Below are 17,322 nucleotides of genomic sequence, written 5' to 3'. Positions count from 1 at the left end.
TACGTTCAGTCATGATGATACGCTTCCCCAGAAAACGATTATCTCCGCAAATACCCGTCACCTTCCTAGTTTGCTTTGGACATAGCTAAGACAGGTCTGCAAGGGCTAAATGTAGCTACACCCCTACATCTAATAGGCGAATCCTGTGACCACGAGTAACTGCGTCTGATCGAACACATTACGGCGTTAACATAACAACGTGCTCGGTTTTACGAAGCCTGTCTGATCTATAGATGTCTTTCCATCGTATACATTTGCGTTCCCATGTATATAAATTGCGAAGATAGATAATCGCCTCGGGGTGTGAGCCGATATGTACCTTTGCATCTCATTTCGCTTGGTGGAATTGCGGGAAGTTAGGATTCGAATGTAAGCCGCAACACCATCTCAATCAACCATTTTCAATTAGATTTTATTACTCAGGACCGACAGCAAGTACGCAATTCCTTTATTCAAGGATAACCACTGACCAGTCGGTGGCATTAACATCCTCGCAAACATTATATCGTGCAGGCCGCAAACAATTGAACATGTAACTGCATATATTCGCAGCTTGCTCACCACAGATTAAATGTGAACAGTCCAATAATCGTAATCATGATACTTGAAACCTAGACAAGAAAAATTCCACATTTAAAGGCATTCTCAAGGAAGCTGTTCCAGAAATGGACTTTGTCGCAGGTTTGTCGCATTCATCATTATCAACTGATATAGCATCGACATCGCATGCACCTATCTAATCACGGCTTACGGTGCATACTTCACGGAGAACTATACTTAACCACAGAACTACGGTATAAAGATATGAATACTTCAAGTGGAACTTACACACTCCAACCCATCCTTAGTATTTAGATATCATTTTTTCCAAACTGATTTTAAGGGAAATGAAAATCACTATGTTCTGGTCATTGTTGATAGTCGTCTAATATTTATTCATATGTTAGCGAATATCCGGTCGGTCATCAGCGCCGGGCGACGAATTTCCAAACACAGTCATATCATATTTCTGAAAGTCTATTGCGGGCTTTGAAAAATTCATTTCACGCTTCTTCCATTCTAGCAACATGGAAGACAGGAACATATTTTGCCTGCTCATGTTCGCGTAGAGACGGGGAATCGGTTTAGGATCAAACCCTCTCAAGAAGCTTGTAAACAAGGTTGCATAGTCTGGAATCGCGGGTTGTGTAAAACTTTGTCGAAATCCAACAAACGCTCTTGGAATCGTGTTGCAAAATTGAGGTATGATCATATTGGAAACCCCGAACGTCGGATTGGTTTGAGAGTGTCCTTGAATTTGATCACTTTGTGCGTTTGATCTCTTTCTCACAGACTGATTCTTCTGTTTTCTGTTTAGTTTTTTCTCCAATCTTGCTTTTTTCCTTCTTTCAATTTCCGATGGATCCATTGGTTCACCTAGACGAAAGTAAGACTTGAAGTGAAAATGTCGGAGACAACTTTGCCAGACTATAAGCGGAAGTTGTCACACGATTCAGTGTTGCTATCGAAGTAGGAGTAAGAGTAAAAGCGTAGATTTTTTCAGAATTACAAGTAAAAAATTTGAAAAACAATTTCCAAAACATGTCAAAAGATCTTATAAGTACTAAAATAACTAGTCGCAAAAACTAGATTTGGTCGATTGGTCGGATGTTTTAACAGAGAATCAGAGGCGGCTACTTTTTCGTGATTAACGTGAAGTAGCTAATGACACTACAGACTGGTGCAATGTCCAAAATTTCGTCAGTTGTCGTGATACGCAGGGACTCTTTCGCCTAAACTACTTCGTAAATCCACAGTTTGAACATTAGGAAGTTTTGCTTAAAAGCCGTTACTACGAAGTGGAAGTAGTCACAAAACCCACAAATCTGAGTAAGCACTACAGGTAGCCGATGTATATGCATGAAGGCGGAGTGATCAGACTTCTACAGTCTGATGGATTTTCAAAATGCGGAACTAAACTAGAACTAGAACGACTCACTTTTCAAATTCCACAGCTAGAACTAGAACACACTTACTTTTAAAACCCGCAACTAGAACTATAGAACTAAAGATAACGACCTTTAAAAATCCGCAACAAACTAAAACGCAACCAACTAGATCAGTGGTTTTGGTCTCAGGAGATCCATGAAGGTCACAACACACACAAAACTCATATATATGATTAGGCTCGAACTGTACTAGAATTATGACTGTTTTAGTGGTACCCTGGTTAGCTGTATGCAGTTGCGTATGCAGGGGAGTTGGAGTTTGAAATCGACACCCGTCCTTCTGAAATGCCGATACAATATCCACTATAGCTCCTTTTCAATCAGCCAATCGATGTCGCGCTGTTGCGTAAGATGGAACAACACGATAGCGCTTTACCTTTCAATGCCAATCCCTGAGTATCGAAATTGTTAACTGATTTCTAATTAATATTCATTACAATGTTTTGGTTTCGTATGAAAATCATGGTTTAATTATTAGTTTTTCTTTCAGCACTCCGCTGATGCGCAGTTACATATAGGCTACTTGAGCACTCGGAATAGTAAAAGTGCTTCGTTACTGGCCACCTCCGCCTGTAAACACCGCTCAATTTGCTGGTCATCTGCGACTCGTTGCACTTAAAATGTATACAGAAGCCTTCAGTTAAATCTATATCCCCACAATTATTATGACAATTTTCATTAGACGTATTCAATATACGCAATAATATTATTGAACAGATTATAACGTGATAACGATGGTAGATACATTCTTTTATTTCATAATAGCAGTCTCTTCGAATATTGCACAACACGCACGCTGTGAAATATTACAGCTGCTGTCAGAGATCATTTTATTTAGAATCAATATAGATAACTAATTCTATACACATTTATGTGTCACGAACAGAGACTATACTGTCAGTGTGATTGATATATCAGAATATTTTTTCTGGATTGCTTCGACGCCATTGTGTCACAATAGCCAATTAATATAAGGACACTGCAGCACAAATATGAAATCGACCCACTCAATAATGTCAATTGCCTGAATATTAGCGTCACCTACACACACTCAAAATCGATTACGCGAATTTACGTAATCCTTTGGAAATTATGCATTGTGGTATTGCTAGACCAAGGATTCTCAAAGAGTGGGCCATGGCCCACTGGTTGGTCACAAGAGCATTTTGAAATGGGCCACGAAGCTACTTCGAAAATTTTATAATTAGTGTAATTTTAGGTATATTTGTAATGTTTTTCGCTCAAAAATATATTCATATTATCGAATTATACGTAGGCTACGTATGAAGCCACAATGTACAAGTCGAAAATTGTAAATTGTAATCAATTATTATCAACTTCTGGTGGATGTACGTACACGGCACAACCGCAATCGAATTGTAATGGATTTCGGATTTAACGGAGAGCATTAATCATTGGAGTCGTTTTAAAATGTCCGGTCTTTAAATCATTAAACATAATGTAAGAGTCACATGAGTTGATTGTATCATTGGATTGGATGTTCTGATATCGCAACGTCAGTAGGTGCATATTGAAGATTCTTTCTCCACTTCTCTGTAGCAACCCATTCACCAAAGAATTATTTGAGTCTGGCCCAGTATTAGTATATTATATTATACCCCACAATAGTGAAACTAAAACCCGAATCCCACAGTGGATGCGGTGATTAGGTCATTAGATCACGGGGGAGATAACGTAGTGGTGAGTGTTGGCGCTATCCCAGCAGACGGTCCTGGTTCGATTCCCGCCGTCGGATGTTATTCTGGGCTCCTCGACCTCCCCCCCCCCGGTGTCGCTGTTCATACGGTGATAAAAATGTCCAGAAAACAAGATCCGATAACGAAAGGAAAGATGCCAGTTCAAGCGACCCCAACTGGTTGGTCGTTCGGCACCTTACCTGCTCATTACATCGCATTGCGTGTCTTGTATATAGCATCGTACATTGTGTATGCGTATTGGGCAGATGAAACTATACTCTGTCGATCGGCTTATTGTTTCGCGACGCGAGTGGCGCAGCGGACGATCATAAGTACAAAAGAGCAGCAAACAATACGCTCACATTGCTAAATTTATTCCATTCGATGATCAACTAACAGCATGTGATTCTGCCATCGGACAGCACCTTTTGGAACACCCCGAGTCTGCCAAACATTATAATAGTAATCAGTTTTCCATAGTTGCTCGTTGGCGTTCTCTTTTTCATTAAAAGGTCCTCGAGTCTACCATTATAAAGCTGCAAAAGTTGACCCTCTGCCGCCAGAAGGAACATCTGTATTCCCTGGCAATATTTCCTTAGTGTTGTGTTGTCATTCGGCTATTTTATAGCCCAAATTGTGTCTGTTTCACCGTACGGTGTGTTGGTATTTGCCGTTCGCGACTCTGTGTACTTGTCACTATTATGTCACAACGACAAGAATTCTTTATATATTTCGAATTTGATTGATCGCATTTTCTGACGTTCGCTCCTGATAAAAGTCAGTCGAAAAGCTTCGAGTGGAGTAAATTTGGCGATATGGACGTATTGTTTGCTGCAATATCGAAGTTCTGTACTTCCAAAAGCCTAAGAGTTATAGCCTGTGATCTACCTGTGCCGTAACTGCCGCTTCCAAGCCCTCATTTGGAGGAGCTGGAAGCGGCCCAAAACTATTTCGTTGGTCGTTTGTTGGAGGATATTTAGTCAAATTGAAAATTTCATGGAGCGAGAGGTCTACATTTAAATATGACCGGTAAGAGAAAGATTCATATATTTTAGAGAAATAGGCATATCGGCGCCGTCGATTAACATGCATTGAACAGGACTAAGACTCCGAGATAAGAGTTGGACCACAGAACAATTTCAAAACGAATGCGCCACGGCCAAATAAAGGCTGAGAACCCTTGTGCTTGCTAGAAAACACTATTGCAAGTGACTGGCATGTATGCATCGCGTTTCGGTAAAGAAACTGATGTATAGTTGGCTTATAATACGTCCCTCTTCCCAGCGTGCCACAACGTGTTTTCATATCCCTTCAAAGCTGCAGTCTCCAATTATAAAAATGGCGAGAAGAGATATTTTCGAAAATACATCATCAACAATCGAATCGAATAGTATTTCAGAGTTATTTTAGATTTCTGCGATTTCCTAATCTAGGCGCATCTGCTTTTCGTTGTATGTTAATTTTGATTAGCGGACTGCGATTTAAACTTGTCAAGCCAATCTAGGGAGGCAGCGAAAATGTGAAAGTGACTGTATTACCTGAGCAACTTGTGAGATTGGCGTTATGTGGAGGTCTTCCCGGACCCTTCTTGGTATTCTCAGTCTTTCGCCATTTCGCCCTTCGGTTCTGAAACCACACCTGACAACCGTATATTAGGGTTACTATATTTTTGTGGCTCAAATTCCAGACACTCTTTAGCGCCCACAAGCGGATTTAAAAATTTGCCATGAGCACAGTGTCTGTCAATATGATATCACAATAGCAAAGCTTTGCCTATCGACCAGAGGGTTCGCGATTCGTTTCGCGATCCGGATGGAGTCTGTGGTTGTGTGCTTTAACCTGGACCGAAACAACATTTTTTCAGCCCCCTCCCGCCCAAATAAACACTGATCTTGGGCCCACCATAGGGTAATCAATGCTACTTCTGGGGAGAGGGGGGCTTACAATATGAATCTGGTTTCTCTATGCATCTGGTCAGTAATTTTTTGAACGAATTCTCCCAATAGTATTGCTTGTTACTATATAGTTTTGATTCTCTCTCCGCCCACTTGATCAGAGTTAACGGTAGAGGTAGTGGAGGTTGATGACTTCAAGAATGCAGGGACCGTGATTTTGCATCGTTAACTCATGTTTATGTTACACCGATAAGATTATTTATCAGCCTATAGTGCCGGTGCGCACCACTGAGTTACATAAACACCACACATCCGGTGGTTTCCAGCCTTTTATGATCGCGACTCCATTTCCAATTTGAAAAAAAAATTTGATAAGCCGATTACAAAAAAATGGTCAGCATCTTTGCCCAGACTTACTCACGGCCTAATTTGGAAGCTGATTACGTTCAACATCTGCAGACCACAGAATAAAGGCAAACAACTGCATAGGTTTAGAACCGCTATCTTTGAATAAAGCATTTAAACGGGCTTAACGGACTCTAGGAAGATACCGTGCTCTGGTAATTGCGATTGCGAAGAATATTTTTATTTATTTTTGATTGCAGTTTTTGCGAAGACGGTAAGTCCCCATATTAAAGAAAATATAGGAGATACTAAATCGCGCGCAACGTGTAGCCATGTAGTGTATACATGCCTAAAAATGATGTTGTTTACGTTGATTTACGAAAAAATTATGAGTCAACTTCCAGCTTTTAAAATTCCGGACATTTAGGCATATTTTGGAATTTTCACCCGGACGCCGTTTAAACTGTGAAATTCCGGACATGTCCGGGAAATTCCGGATGTATGGCAACCGTACCGTATATGAACCGGTATTATATATATTTCTAAGATTTCAATTCAGTTCAATTTACTGCAAACAATTTCATCATTTCAATACACCACACAACTGCGATGCAATGAAAGATAAGAAGGTGTCGAAACGACTTGGAGTAGTCTTCGTAATCGGACACCAACCTTCGCCTAGGCGATGCAAGAAAGGGGGCATACACACTGAATGAAAAGTAAAAGTAGATAATATAACAAGACAGTTAACATAAAAATATGGCATTTGTCGGAAGGCGAGATCGATATGTCAAGTCGCGGTCCGGTAAACTAGAGGGCTAGTATTGAATAAGTAGATATTGTTTGTATTTCGACTTGAATGTGGGCATGCTCGATGACAGTCGGATAACCGGCGATTCTTCCACAAATCAAGTCCGGCATAAAGACACTAATCTGAGAGGCGAATGCGTTAGTTAGGTAAATAATACGCTCCGCGTGGCGAGATTGCGCAGTGGTATAATCCGCGGCTGCAACACCAATGGGTGCGGGTTCGAGTCCGACTGAGGTCGACTTCCGAATTCCGATACCTAAGTGTTGGAGGTTTACCTAGGCTCCTCCTCGCCACCTCATCCGCGTCAGCGGTGTCTTACAAAAGCCTAGAGGTGGGCCGTGCTATAAGTCGGCAGTTACGGAAAATAAGAAGAATATCGGCCTGGTGTAAATGACCATAGTAGTCAACAAACACCACGAATACCCCGAAAACAAACAAACAACGCCCAATCGGTGCATTTCCTGTATCAAAGCCACACGCAAAAATATTAACACCGTTGTCCAGTCACGATACCCGCTGTGTGTCGACTCGTGTAGTCCTGGGAAACATCGGACACCTGATTGATTTGATGCTGAGTCGGGTAGTAGGCTTTGAGTCGAGTCGAGTTATCGATTGCTACTCACACATGACGTCATTACAAGATATACCACTTGGAATGCCTAAATATACGTATCCTCTATGTAACCGAAAAGTATACAATGCCACTTTTACGCCACTTTTCGTTTCTTGACCGTACCCATTGCTTTGCAATAATGCCACGAATCGCTCAATATCTCTCAGAAATGGCGTTTATATCAGTGGTTCTAAAGCGCCGGCCGCCAGCTTCGCATTACGTAAATTTAATAATAAAAAATAATGAAATTGTCAGGTTCAATAATTAGCAATTTCATTATCTCAACTCTATCAAGATCAATATCAATATGTAAACCCGTGAAAAAAGCATCACTTTCCCTTCAGGCATGCCTGGAACACGATATTTGGTCATATCGAAGTGTCGACATTTTTTACCGTAAATACTAGAAATTCAAAAATGGTCGAAATTTCAATTTAAGATTGCGCGGCCTTTACTGGTCGGAATTCACCCAAATTTGGTGTGTAGCGTTTTTTAGGCAACCTGACAATTTTATCAGTAAGCGAGTGAAATTTGTAAAAAAGTTATTTTGAAACAACCCTAGTGTAGAGGCTGGAGGACTAACTCCGCGTCAGATTGGATCTCCTTACTCTCACCTGGATTCGCGGCTCTGGTAATTCCAGTTTTTTCGCTATCTCTTCTCTGAGAAAAATGTCCGGGTAATGGAGCTTCTCGAACGTTTTCTCGAGATATCTGACTTGTTCGTCTTTGAAATTTGTCCTCGCGCGCCGCCTCTTGCCTCTGCTCCAATAGACGTCCGAATCGTTGTCTATACCCGGTAAAGTAAGAGAACTCGTTATAGTTATTAGCGAATCGCAGTTACTAGAATTCCTCATACCGAGAGGTGAGTTGTAGTTTGGTAAGAATTCCGTCCGCAAAGGCCCATCGCTGATGGCTACCTGAAAGCCGAATGAGAAGCATTGAGACTACAGTCGCTGAAATGACATATATGCAACTCAAAGCAAAACGATTTGTTTTCGCGTGCAGTGAGTTTTGATACTGTCCTCTGAAAAAGTGGTTCTCAACGTTATCAGCTTGCAATAAATTCGGCGAACCAGTAACAAAAACCATAATCTACACAGAATGCAATAACGATGAAACAATTGAAACTTCAATCAACGAGAAATTATTTTGCAGTCTGATTCTGCCGACCTCCCCTCATGACAACCTCTATTTATACTCCGTTTGGACCGTTGGGTTTCTTATGGTAGACATGCGTCTTCGCTGTTACATTATATTATACTGCCAAATGTTGCAATGTACGGTCGAATCCCGTCACATTTCGTCTTGGCTTCCACATATTGCACTTGCCTCAAATAAGTTGTAGAGTACTTTTAAACAGTTTGGTATACTTCACATTCAGTATTATTGCGTTGAAATTAGACCATGAACATAACATAAAATTCTAAATCAGTTTAGAATTTGGCGTTTGATTTGGCTAACTATCTGCAAGTTTTCAATATTTTACATTTAGCAGTCGAGAATAAAGATGATATATATTTGGCGGACGGGACCGAAAGTCCACGCGGTCCGGCAGTAGTCCCGGGACCGGTGGTTGAGAACCACTGATCAACAGTAAGCCGCGCGACAGCTTCCAGAAAACTTCCAGAAAACCGGGAGATTATTCCAAATCGTACGCCTTGCTTACTGGTGATTTACACCGACCACAGAGAGTTTCGTTATATACCTTTCATTTAAGAAATCGAATTTTCGTAAATCCCCGTCCTTTAAAAGATACATTAATTAAACTCCTCGATATTGCCAGTATCTTTATTATAAATAGGTTTCCACAGTAAAGAAAATTATGTACTTTTTGCCGCAAATACCTCGTGCGATGACGGTATCCGAAGGCTTCGTGGCAGAACGGGTGTGAAAATTCCGGGAAATTGTAAACAGTCAGTCGACGCGTTAGCAGTCGGCGTCGGCCCCAGAATCTTTTCTATGGAGAAGCTTGGGACACCTGTATTGAAAATCCGAGGTGGCGACTTATCGCCCTGACTGTTTGTTCCTCTTTCCGACGTTTTATCCTTTCTAAAGGAAGACATTAGGATGATAATGTATTCTATCTCCCGTTCACGATGTCTTGGAAATATGGCGATCGTTTTGGGAGGGTATTGCTTATATCCTATCATATCGCACCGCTTATTGATGCGTGAATAGGGTTATCGATAAGTTATATGTTTGCCTAATCCAGTATCTCTCACTCGAGACATTGTAGGATCACAGATTCTCGAATGGAAACAAAAGTGACGACATGTGCGATTGTGATACGATTGAAATACTCTGGAAGGCCGCAATATTAATTTGTACAGGAAAATACAAAATATTTAACTTCGACCTTAAAATAAGATGAATCAAGTATTACCGAAAGGAAATACGACGGCATATATACGAAATCGACATTTCGATGTATTTCTGAATACTTGCTTGCACCAGATGTGTATTCCGCATTATGTCTGATGACATCGTTTTGCCACAGGACGGTGACCGATGCGTTATAAATATTGGTATAAACTTGTCCATTGGTTTGGAAAATATGTTTATGACTCTTGGTTATTCGAGATTGAGTTATAAAATCTTATGCAATGCTAATCATTCTTGCTATGTTGCGTATACATGAGGTTATGCTACTTATGGTTTAACGAAACCTTCAATTTCACATCCAGTGCGATATTGGATGACCTTCAAAATGAATAGAAAAATCTCCACAAGGTTGTGCCGTCCTCAATTGCGCGATCGAAGGGGTTAGGTCGTTTGATATATTCCCATGAAATGTATCGGTGGGTTTGAACCTATAATCTAATCCCAAAAGCAATTTCCGCAGACGCGCGAAACATTGTAATATATATAGGAAAGTGGCGTTAACCGCTGTTTTACATGGGCCGGGATTTCACGTTGAAATAATTCGATTGTGGGAAAATCGGCGGGTAGAGATAATTACGGATCTCGCTGATTCAAGTCACTACACACGCACAGCATCTTGAGATTTGGCAGGCGTAGTCCCACATTTTAATAAAGTGATTTTTAATCCGACGGGATCACTTTAGCTTGTCCTTGCTCAACTCTCGAGCGCATATAATAAGAGGTTTATTCGCTGCCGTAAGCGCGATCTTCTCGTAACGACAAATCCGTCGCAGTTTATTGACACTGAGCATGGGAACTATACCAAAGAATATGTAGACAGGGTATTACTGGTTAGTGAGTTCACATAACATGCGCGGATACCTAGTTTCTGCGGTCATATTCTGAAACTTCAAAGCGCAGTGCTGCGCACGAATTTTCGGTTATTTTGCGCTTATGTCATACGGAGTTACCAGAATTGTATCGTCCAACTCGTATTGCATTTTATCCTGGTTGCATTGTCAAAACATCTGAGAAGTAGTTATCGATTCAATGCACCAGTAAGTTTGAAATTCGCAAATTTAGAAGACATGTTTTAAATACTATATATATATATGACATTGTATTTAATACTACACTAAAGCCATTTTTTTCTACTTGAAATTAACCAAACCCATTGACAAATTCTTGTCTTCTAAGGATATTCTCTGACTACACCGCGTCCTAGTCCAATTCCCATCTTTATACCACCTGAAGACACATATATTCGACATAAAGCGCATAGTGAAATTAGACATTTCGGCAATTGCAAGATTCTGTAAATAAACGAAACAGCCTAATAATATTGGAATTTGAGTGTGAAATAACTCGAAAAGTCAGATCTTTACGCTGCAACGAAACTTTCCACTTTCCATGTATAAAAACTAGGACTGCGCAAGATCGAGCACCTGACCGATTCTATTCTGAGGCGAGTATCAATCTTTGATTTCAGTCATTGGAGTATTTTCGCGCACTACTAACTGTGACGCCATCCACACTATCAGCTAATTGGAAAGTTCCTACATGTACCTTCCAAGCGACCGCAAAGAATATGATTTCAGCTGCACTTAGAAAAATATATGTTTTCTTATTGGTTAACAATAAGTATGGAATTCGTGCTCTGGGTCACTGTTCTCCGCGATCAAGCATGCTTTGCTGCATGTTGCTGAATGTTTTGGATGCTCTTGGTAAAGCCAATCGAAGGTTCAATTGTGCAATGGCGGGAACATAGTGTCGAAAGGGTGATTTCAGCCAATTAAATAGTTATTTCTCAAAATAGGGTGAATAACTTCGGTACTCGAAAAAAAGGGACCGTTTCTATTCCACTCGAATCATTATAGTCAATATTCGAGTCGGTTTCGAGATCTGATCTACGAAGAAGCTCTGTGTCTAGGGGTGAAGGGCACTTCCTCTGACTAAGATTCTACAACATTGCCGTTTGGTTAGTCACGGTGTGTCAGTAACGTCAGTTTATCGTTACTATGTTTATGACCCGGCATTTTTTTATTCTAGCTACACCGCTGGTTATGGAGTGCATTTCGACTTACGGATTCGCACATTACACAAAACATGCACTTGTGCGCGATTATTATACGCGCGTGTGGTCAGCAGGTACCAATCTGCTTGCACAATGTTCTGTTCTTGTTGTTTGAGTATAATGAGCCGCGATTCGTTTGATATTACATTACGCAGCCATTCATCATCCTTTGTCTGTCACGGTCAAATGTGCGATGAGTTATTAAGCAAACGAAAAGCGGAGCGAATTGCCACGATCGAAATTCATAAGTTTCAATTCGGGAAGATGGGAAATTCTAATTTAATGCATCCTCCAAACGTCTTTGTTGTCTATATCAATCGCCGTCCCACGGGAGTATCGGACTAATTGACAATTACACGGACGGTGAATTATGCCGCTGTATCGTTTCTCGCCATATGCAGATTTTATCGCCTTTTGCTTATTCAACTAATTACGATGCGATTGCGCATCGCAAAGCGTGGAATATCGTTTATTTAGCGAAATTAGCGACGACTTTTTAAATTGGATTATCGACTCGTTCGAGGGAGGCGAATGCGGGCGCCCCTTCGTTAATAGGAATAACTATATCGTCATAGAATAGTAAATGTACAAATATAAGCGCGTGCGCTTCATAAATGAGTAGGCCTACGCGAAAAATCGGGCCATTTTGCCGGTGCCCTCAGAGAAGTCAACGAGTTCATCATAGAGTAGGCTTACCATATTTTGGAAATCTAAAAATAGGACACTTTTTCAGAAATTTGAGACTTGCAAAACCGGAGAAGAATTCTCAAAGACCGGTGAATTTTTCCCACTTTGTGATCGGTTGACTAAAAAAAAAAGGTCATCTTTTCCGCTCAGAGCTACAATCACCGTTTTTCACTCCGAAATACCCGCCGGAGCGTCACTTCTGTGCCAATTTACGGCATATCACTCGCAATTTGCTCTAAATCTGACCTAAATTTCAAAAAAGAGGACAAAATCTCAAAAAAGAGGACAAACGGGCGTCCTCCGAGGACACTTTCAAAAAAGTCAAAAAAGAGGACAAATCTTCTTAAAAGAGGACGTATGGTAACCCTATCATAGAGAATCAATGATTTTCCGCTCACATTCCTTCATTGGTGTCTCTAGAAACTTGTGTAAGATGCGACCTCGACAGCAGTATGTAATAGGCTGGACAAAATAGAGTATGAATGATTCGCTCGGAATCGCATATAGGTTTCAAGTCTATTCGAACATTTGCGTACCACTCGTCATGACGTCAGGGCAAGTATGGATTAGGGATGGTGCGAACCCCTGAAAGGTTCAGGTTCGTGTGAAAGCGAACCTTTTGGAAAGGTTCTGTGTGAATGCGAACGTGAACCTATGGCGTCACGTGACGTCACATTGCTAATTCCTACCCTACATTTCAGTGAAGTGACATACAAGATACCAAGCGACGACTCAGGTCACATTATGCCACAATGCTGAAGTACATGCTGACTTTCCAAACATCACCAAATGTATCAACTGGACAATCAAGTGCTATAATAATCCCATGAAATCAATATCTTCCGTGGCTTTTCCAACTATTTCGACGAGAACTTGCAAGGGAATATAAGCATAAGCCTTAACGGTACAGGCCAGACCGGACAACGTATTCGAAGTCTGACTATTGCTACATTTATATTGATCAGAGTGTAAACGGGTTTTTATACTTGCTACCGATAATACAGCATAAACAAGTTATACAGTAGCCAACACCCCAATCGCACGGATTTGGGTTCTATAATACAATATAGCTATCAAATCAAGATGGATTTAGTACGCCTGTTAGATAGTTTATATTAGGCAACGAGGTAGCCTATTCTTTACATAAATTGCATTGATTGGTAGAATAAGCATCATTCGCTGACTACCTACATGTAGTGTATATCATTCTTGATGTGTGATTGCGGGTCAAGCTCACAGCAGAGAATTTCTAAAATAACCGAACCGAAAGCTGAATATTACGAGTCAACTGTTGCAAGAAAGGAAGTAAAATTTCATAAGATTGGCAAGGTGCATGCTCGTTTAGTGTTGACTTTTTATATGTTACCAGCACCATGCATATAGAGTGGTCCCATAGTTTAAATGGAAAGAGTTGCAAAGAACGTGAACCTCATGTTCACGCCATCCCTAGTATGGATGACTTGGAAAGTTCATGCACTGCAATTAGAATAATGCCAGTTACACTGTGTTTCACAGCGTTTTTATGACAATCCCGCAGATCAATCACTCTTTTTTTACAAAAATGTCGCATCCGCCAACGTGTGTAGTCAGTTCAGTTACGCGTTACTTCGCGAAGTCTACTTATAACTGTGTTTCCCTACATTCAGCACTTGGTCAGGTGGTTACATTTTTAAATTACCCCCACTTATACTTCAACAACTACACTTTAGATTTTGTCCATTATAAAGTGAAAATTGTATAGAATAGGTTCATTTTCACTGATCTCGATTTCATGAGTGAAATTGCCATTTTTAAAAGAAGCGATGCAAAATGCAAGCCCGTTAGAAACCAAGACGCAAATTGTAATTCCAATAATTGATCTGATTTTTACTGCCATTAGTCATTCTGCGTTTGTCGCGAAGACGCATATTGCAGTTTTGAAAAAGGTCAAGGACACTCGACTGATATCACCGTACGTGTACGATTACTCGTCCCTATGTGGCGAGACAGAGTAATGGTATAACGCATAGCTGGGTTTGAGTCCGACCGAGATCGACTTCAGTATTCTTACCTAAGTGCGTTATAAAAGACTAGAAGTGGGCCGTACTACAAGTCGGCAGTTTAATATAACTCTATGACCACTCGTCCCTCTGTACTTCTTCGAATATCTTGCTTGAATACTTGTAAGACCGGTCGATACAATACTTTCACACGACATAGGTCTACATAGAAATCGTTACTTTCGCTTGTAATTGAGTTGAAATTGACGGCATTATACTTCCTCTTGTATGTGAGTAGCAAAAATCCTACTTGTACCTCTATGGCAGCAGATTCACATGCGAGCTCTATAATAGTCAGCCGTTACGGATAGGGATTTCCATATTATGATACGAGATCGCAACGTGAGTTATATGGCGCTGGCATTACCAGTTTCAAGTGGAGTAATATTCGATCACAATAATAAGGCGTTAAAAACGAAGTGCCCCTATTTTCCGGAAGTATAATTGAACGTATTTCTACAATCTACCGTATTTTTAGGTCACCTCCAAAATTGCGTTTAGCGTAAATGCGTTATCCTTGGAGGGACACCCAGCTAGTTGGAAAATTGTAGAATTTGTGAAAGTTTGGTCAAATTTTTTTTTAATTTTTTTTTTGTAAAAATGTTTTTTCGCTCAAGATATATTCATATTATCGAATTGTACGTGGGCTACATGGAGATTTAAGCGCTTCTTCGATATACAACCCAGATCGAAACAGTGTTCCCCATGACACCAATAAATGTTTTCCCTTAACACGATAAAATTTATAAACGTCAAAATAAATTGTTTTTTTTTGTGATATGTTGATGTGAGAAAAATTTGCGTATTTTAGAGAAATACGCATATTGGCGCCGGTGATAATAATAATCATTGGGGTAAATTTTTCATCTGAACAAGTCACACACAATGTTACACAATGAGTTAGACACAATGCGATGTAATGAACAGATAGGAGGATGTCAAACGACACGCATGCAGTTGCGATCCTTTTAATCTAACATCCACCTCGGCCTAGAGCCCCGATGTCGCAGTTCTTTTCGTTGTTGATCTTGTTGAATCCGCGGCTCTTCCTACTATAGTTATTTTCATTCCTCGTGAGTGATTTCTTTCGTCGCGAAGCTTTTTCTGGGCTTTTTAGTCACCGTCAGAACGGCAACGGCGGGGGAAGAGGAGATAAACCTCCGACGGGAATCTTACCCAGTCCGTCAGATTGGTGGGGCTTATCGTTACCACCACGCTATCTCCCCCGTCTTTTTGAAAGCCCCTGCTACAGCATAAGAGGTGGGCCACGAGACATTTTCAAACGTGAAAATGCGCCACGGCTCCCAAAAGGCGGAGAATACCTGTCATAGATCCATGGGTGCATGGCTCTTATTTACATGCTGTAGGGCGGTAGGCAACGGTAGGTGACTGATTAAAAGTATATTCCAAGTCGTTTCGGCCCCATCCTATCTTTTCGCTATATCGCAATCTTGTGGTGCATTGGTTTGATAAAAAATTTAATGAAATGATGTTGATGATGAAATAACTCACAACAGGCTATTATAGACCGTTTTGATAGTGTTCTTTGAAGGCATTTTGTAGGGTTTCAATGTAGTTGGAGTCGGAGTCCAGACAACTTTAACGACATACGACTGCGACTCCACTCTAATTGTGTTTCCAGATCTCCGATTCCAACTTCTACTTTGAAGAGCGTTGAAAGATTTTTTTGGCGGTCGACTCTAATGCAGAGAGATAAATTTAGTGAAACTAATATTCAATGTTCAATATTCAATAATCAATAATCAATATCGTCAGATTATATTGAATAATCAGAGGTGGTCAAAGTAGTCAGGGAAGCTACTCAAGTAGAAGTAGAAGTAGCGACGCAAAATTCTACTCCAGTACGAGTAGAAGAAGTAATTTTAAAAGCTACCCGAAACTACTTGAAGTATAAGTAGAATTTATTGACTTTAAATCTACTCAAGTAAGTCAGTAGTTGTGAAACGGTCGTAATTCGTTCGGATGGACTGTAAAAAGCTGCAAATTGAGCTATGACGAAGGTGTAGAGAGCTTGATTCATATTGATGCATCACAGGATGCATCAATTTTCGACAGAATATGCATCATGTCCACATCATGTGATACAAGTGATAGTATATTGATATGGAAATGCGATACTAATCTTTTGTTTACTTGAACACCCCATTTTAGAAAATAACATGACATGGCGCCCTCCATCATATTCTAAGGCCCGTAGTTTGGTCGAAGATCAATACGGAAAGGTTGTATCGGATACAGTGTCAACACTTTGCGCGATTAGTAAACGTTAATAAAAAAAAATCATATCATAAAAATGTCATATAGTGTAGCTGTATTTTCGGTAAATAGAGACATTACTACACTTGCTTTTATACTTCAACATGTATGTTCTCCAGAAAAAAGAACTGAAACTAATTAGAGAGAGAGAGAGTGTGAGAGAGAATTTTTAGTCATCATCGCAGAATAACAAAAAAGGCAACAAAATAGCATAAACTTAAGAAACATGGACACATACAAAATGGTTACCGTGGCAAAGCAAATGAGATGTGTACGAATACGATATACAATTCATAGAATTGGCCACTATTACTTCGTTTCCATGCACGGCCGACGGGCGGCCGAAGGGCCATGTTGCATGCGTCATTGCGTTGTACATGTCGGCCGTGTTTCTGTGACCAGGCGTAATCCGACCGTGACTTGGCCGAACTAGGTGGGCGAAGCGATCGCGATGACGTTTTTGGCTTACTTACTCGGTAATAATCCCATAATAATCACAAGATTGCGATAAATGACTCGGTGGGAATGAGCCGAG

General features: G+C 40.5%; 2 protein-coding genes across 3 annotated transcripts in view; both read right to left on the bottom strand.

The window, feature by feature from the left end:
* The window catches only part of LOC145451567 (uncharacterized), a 321,835-nt gene that overhangs the window by 34,556 nt on the left and 269,957 nt on the right, over nt 1-17,322 (bottom strand). The window lies entirely within an intron of this gene.
* Nucleotides 399-9,723, bottom strand: LOC145451561 (uncharacterized). Its single transcript, XM_080329774.1, has 5 exons — nt 9,194-9,723; nt 8,206-8,266; nt 7,964-8,136; nt 5,224-5,323; nt 399-1,416 (listed from the first exon to the last, which is right to left on the bottom strand). The coding sequence occupies exons 1-5, from the start codon at nt 9,497-9,499 to the stop codon at nt 944-946; spliced, it is 1,113 nt and encodes a 370-aa protein (XP_080185900.1). The 5' UTR covers nt 9,500-9,723; the 3' UTR covers nt 399-943.

This window comes from Botryllus schlosseri, chromosome 12 (genome assembly GCF_051294905.1).
Source record: "Botryllus schlosseri isolate E-star chromosome 12, Bs_hap1, whole genome shotgun sequence".
Taxonomy (NCBI): domain Eukaryota; kingdom Metazoa; phylum Chordata; class Ascidiacea; order Stolidobranchia; family Styelidae; genus Botryllus; species Botryllus schlosseri.
The sequence above is the reverse complement of the archived record's forward strand: the minus strand, read 5'-3'. Positions and strand labels throughout refer to the sequence as shown.

Bases quoted from the DNA above. Each gene is read 5' to 3' on its own strand.
- LOC145451561 (XM_080329774.1), bottom strand. From the start codon at position 9,499: ATGATAGGATATAAGCAATACCCTCCCAAAACGATCGCCATATTTCCA. The intron at 5,324-7,963 runs GTGAGAGTAAGG...TACGGTTGTCAG, and splicing joins TACCAGAGCCGCGAATCCAG to GTGTGGTTTCAGAACCGAAG. The intron at 1,417-5,223 runs GTAATACAGTCA...ACTTTCGTCTAG, and splicing joins CAATCTCACAAGTTGCTCAG to GTGAACCAATGGATCCATCG.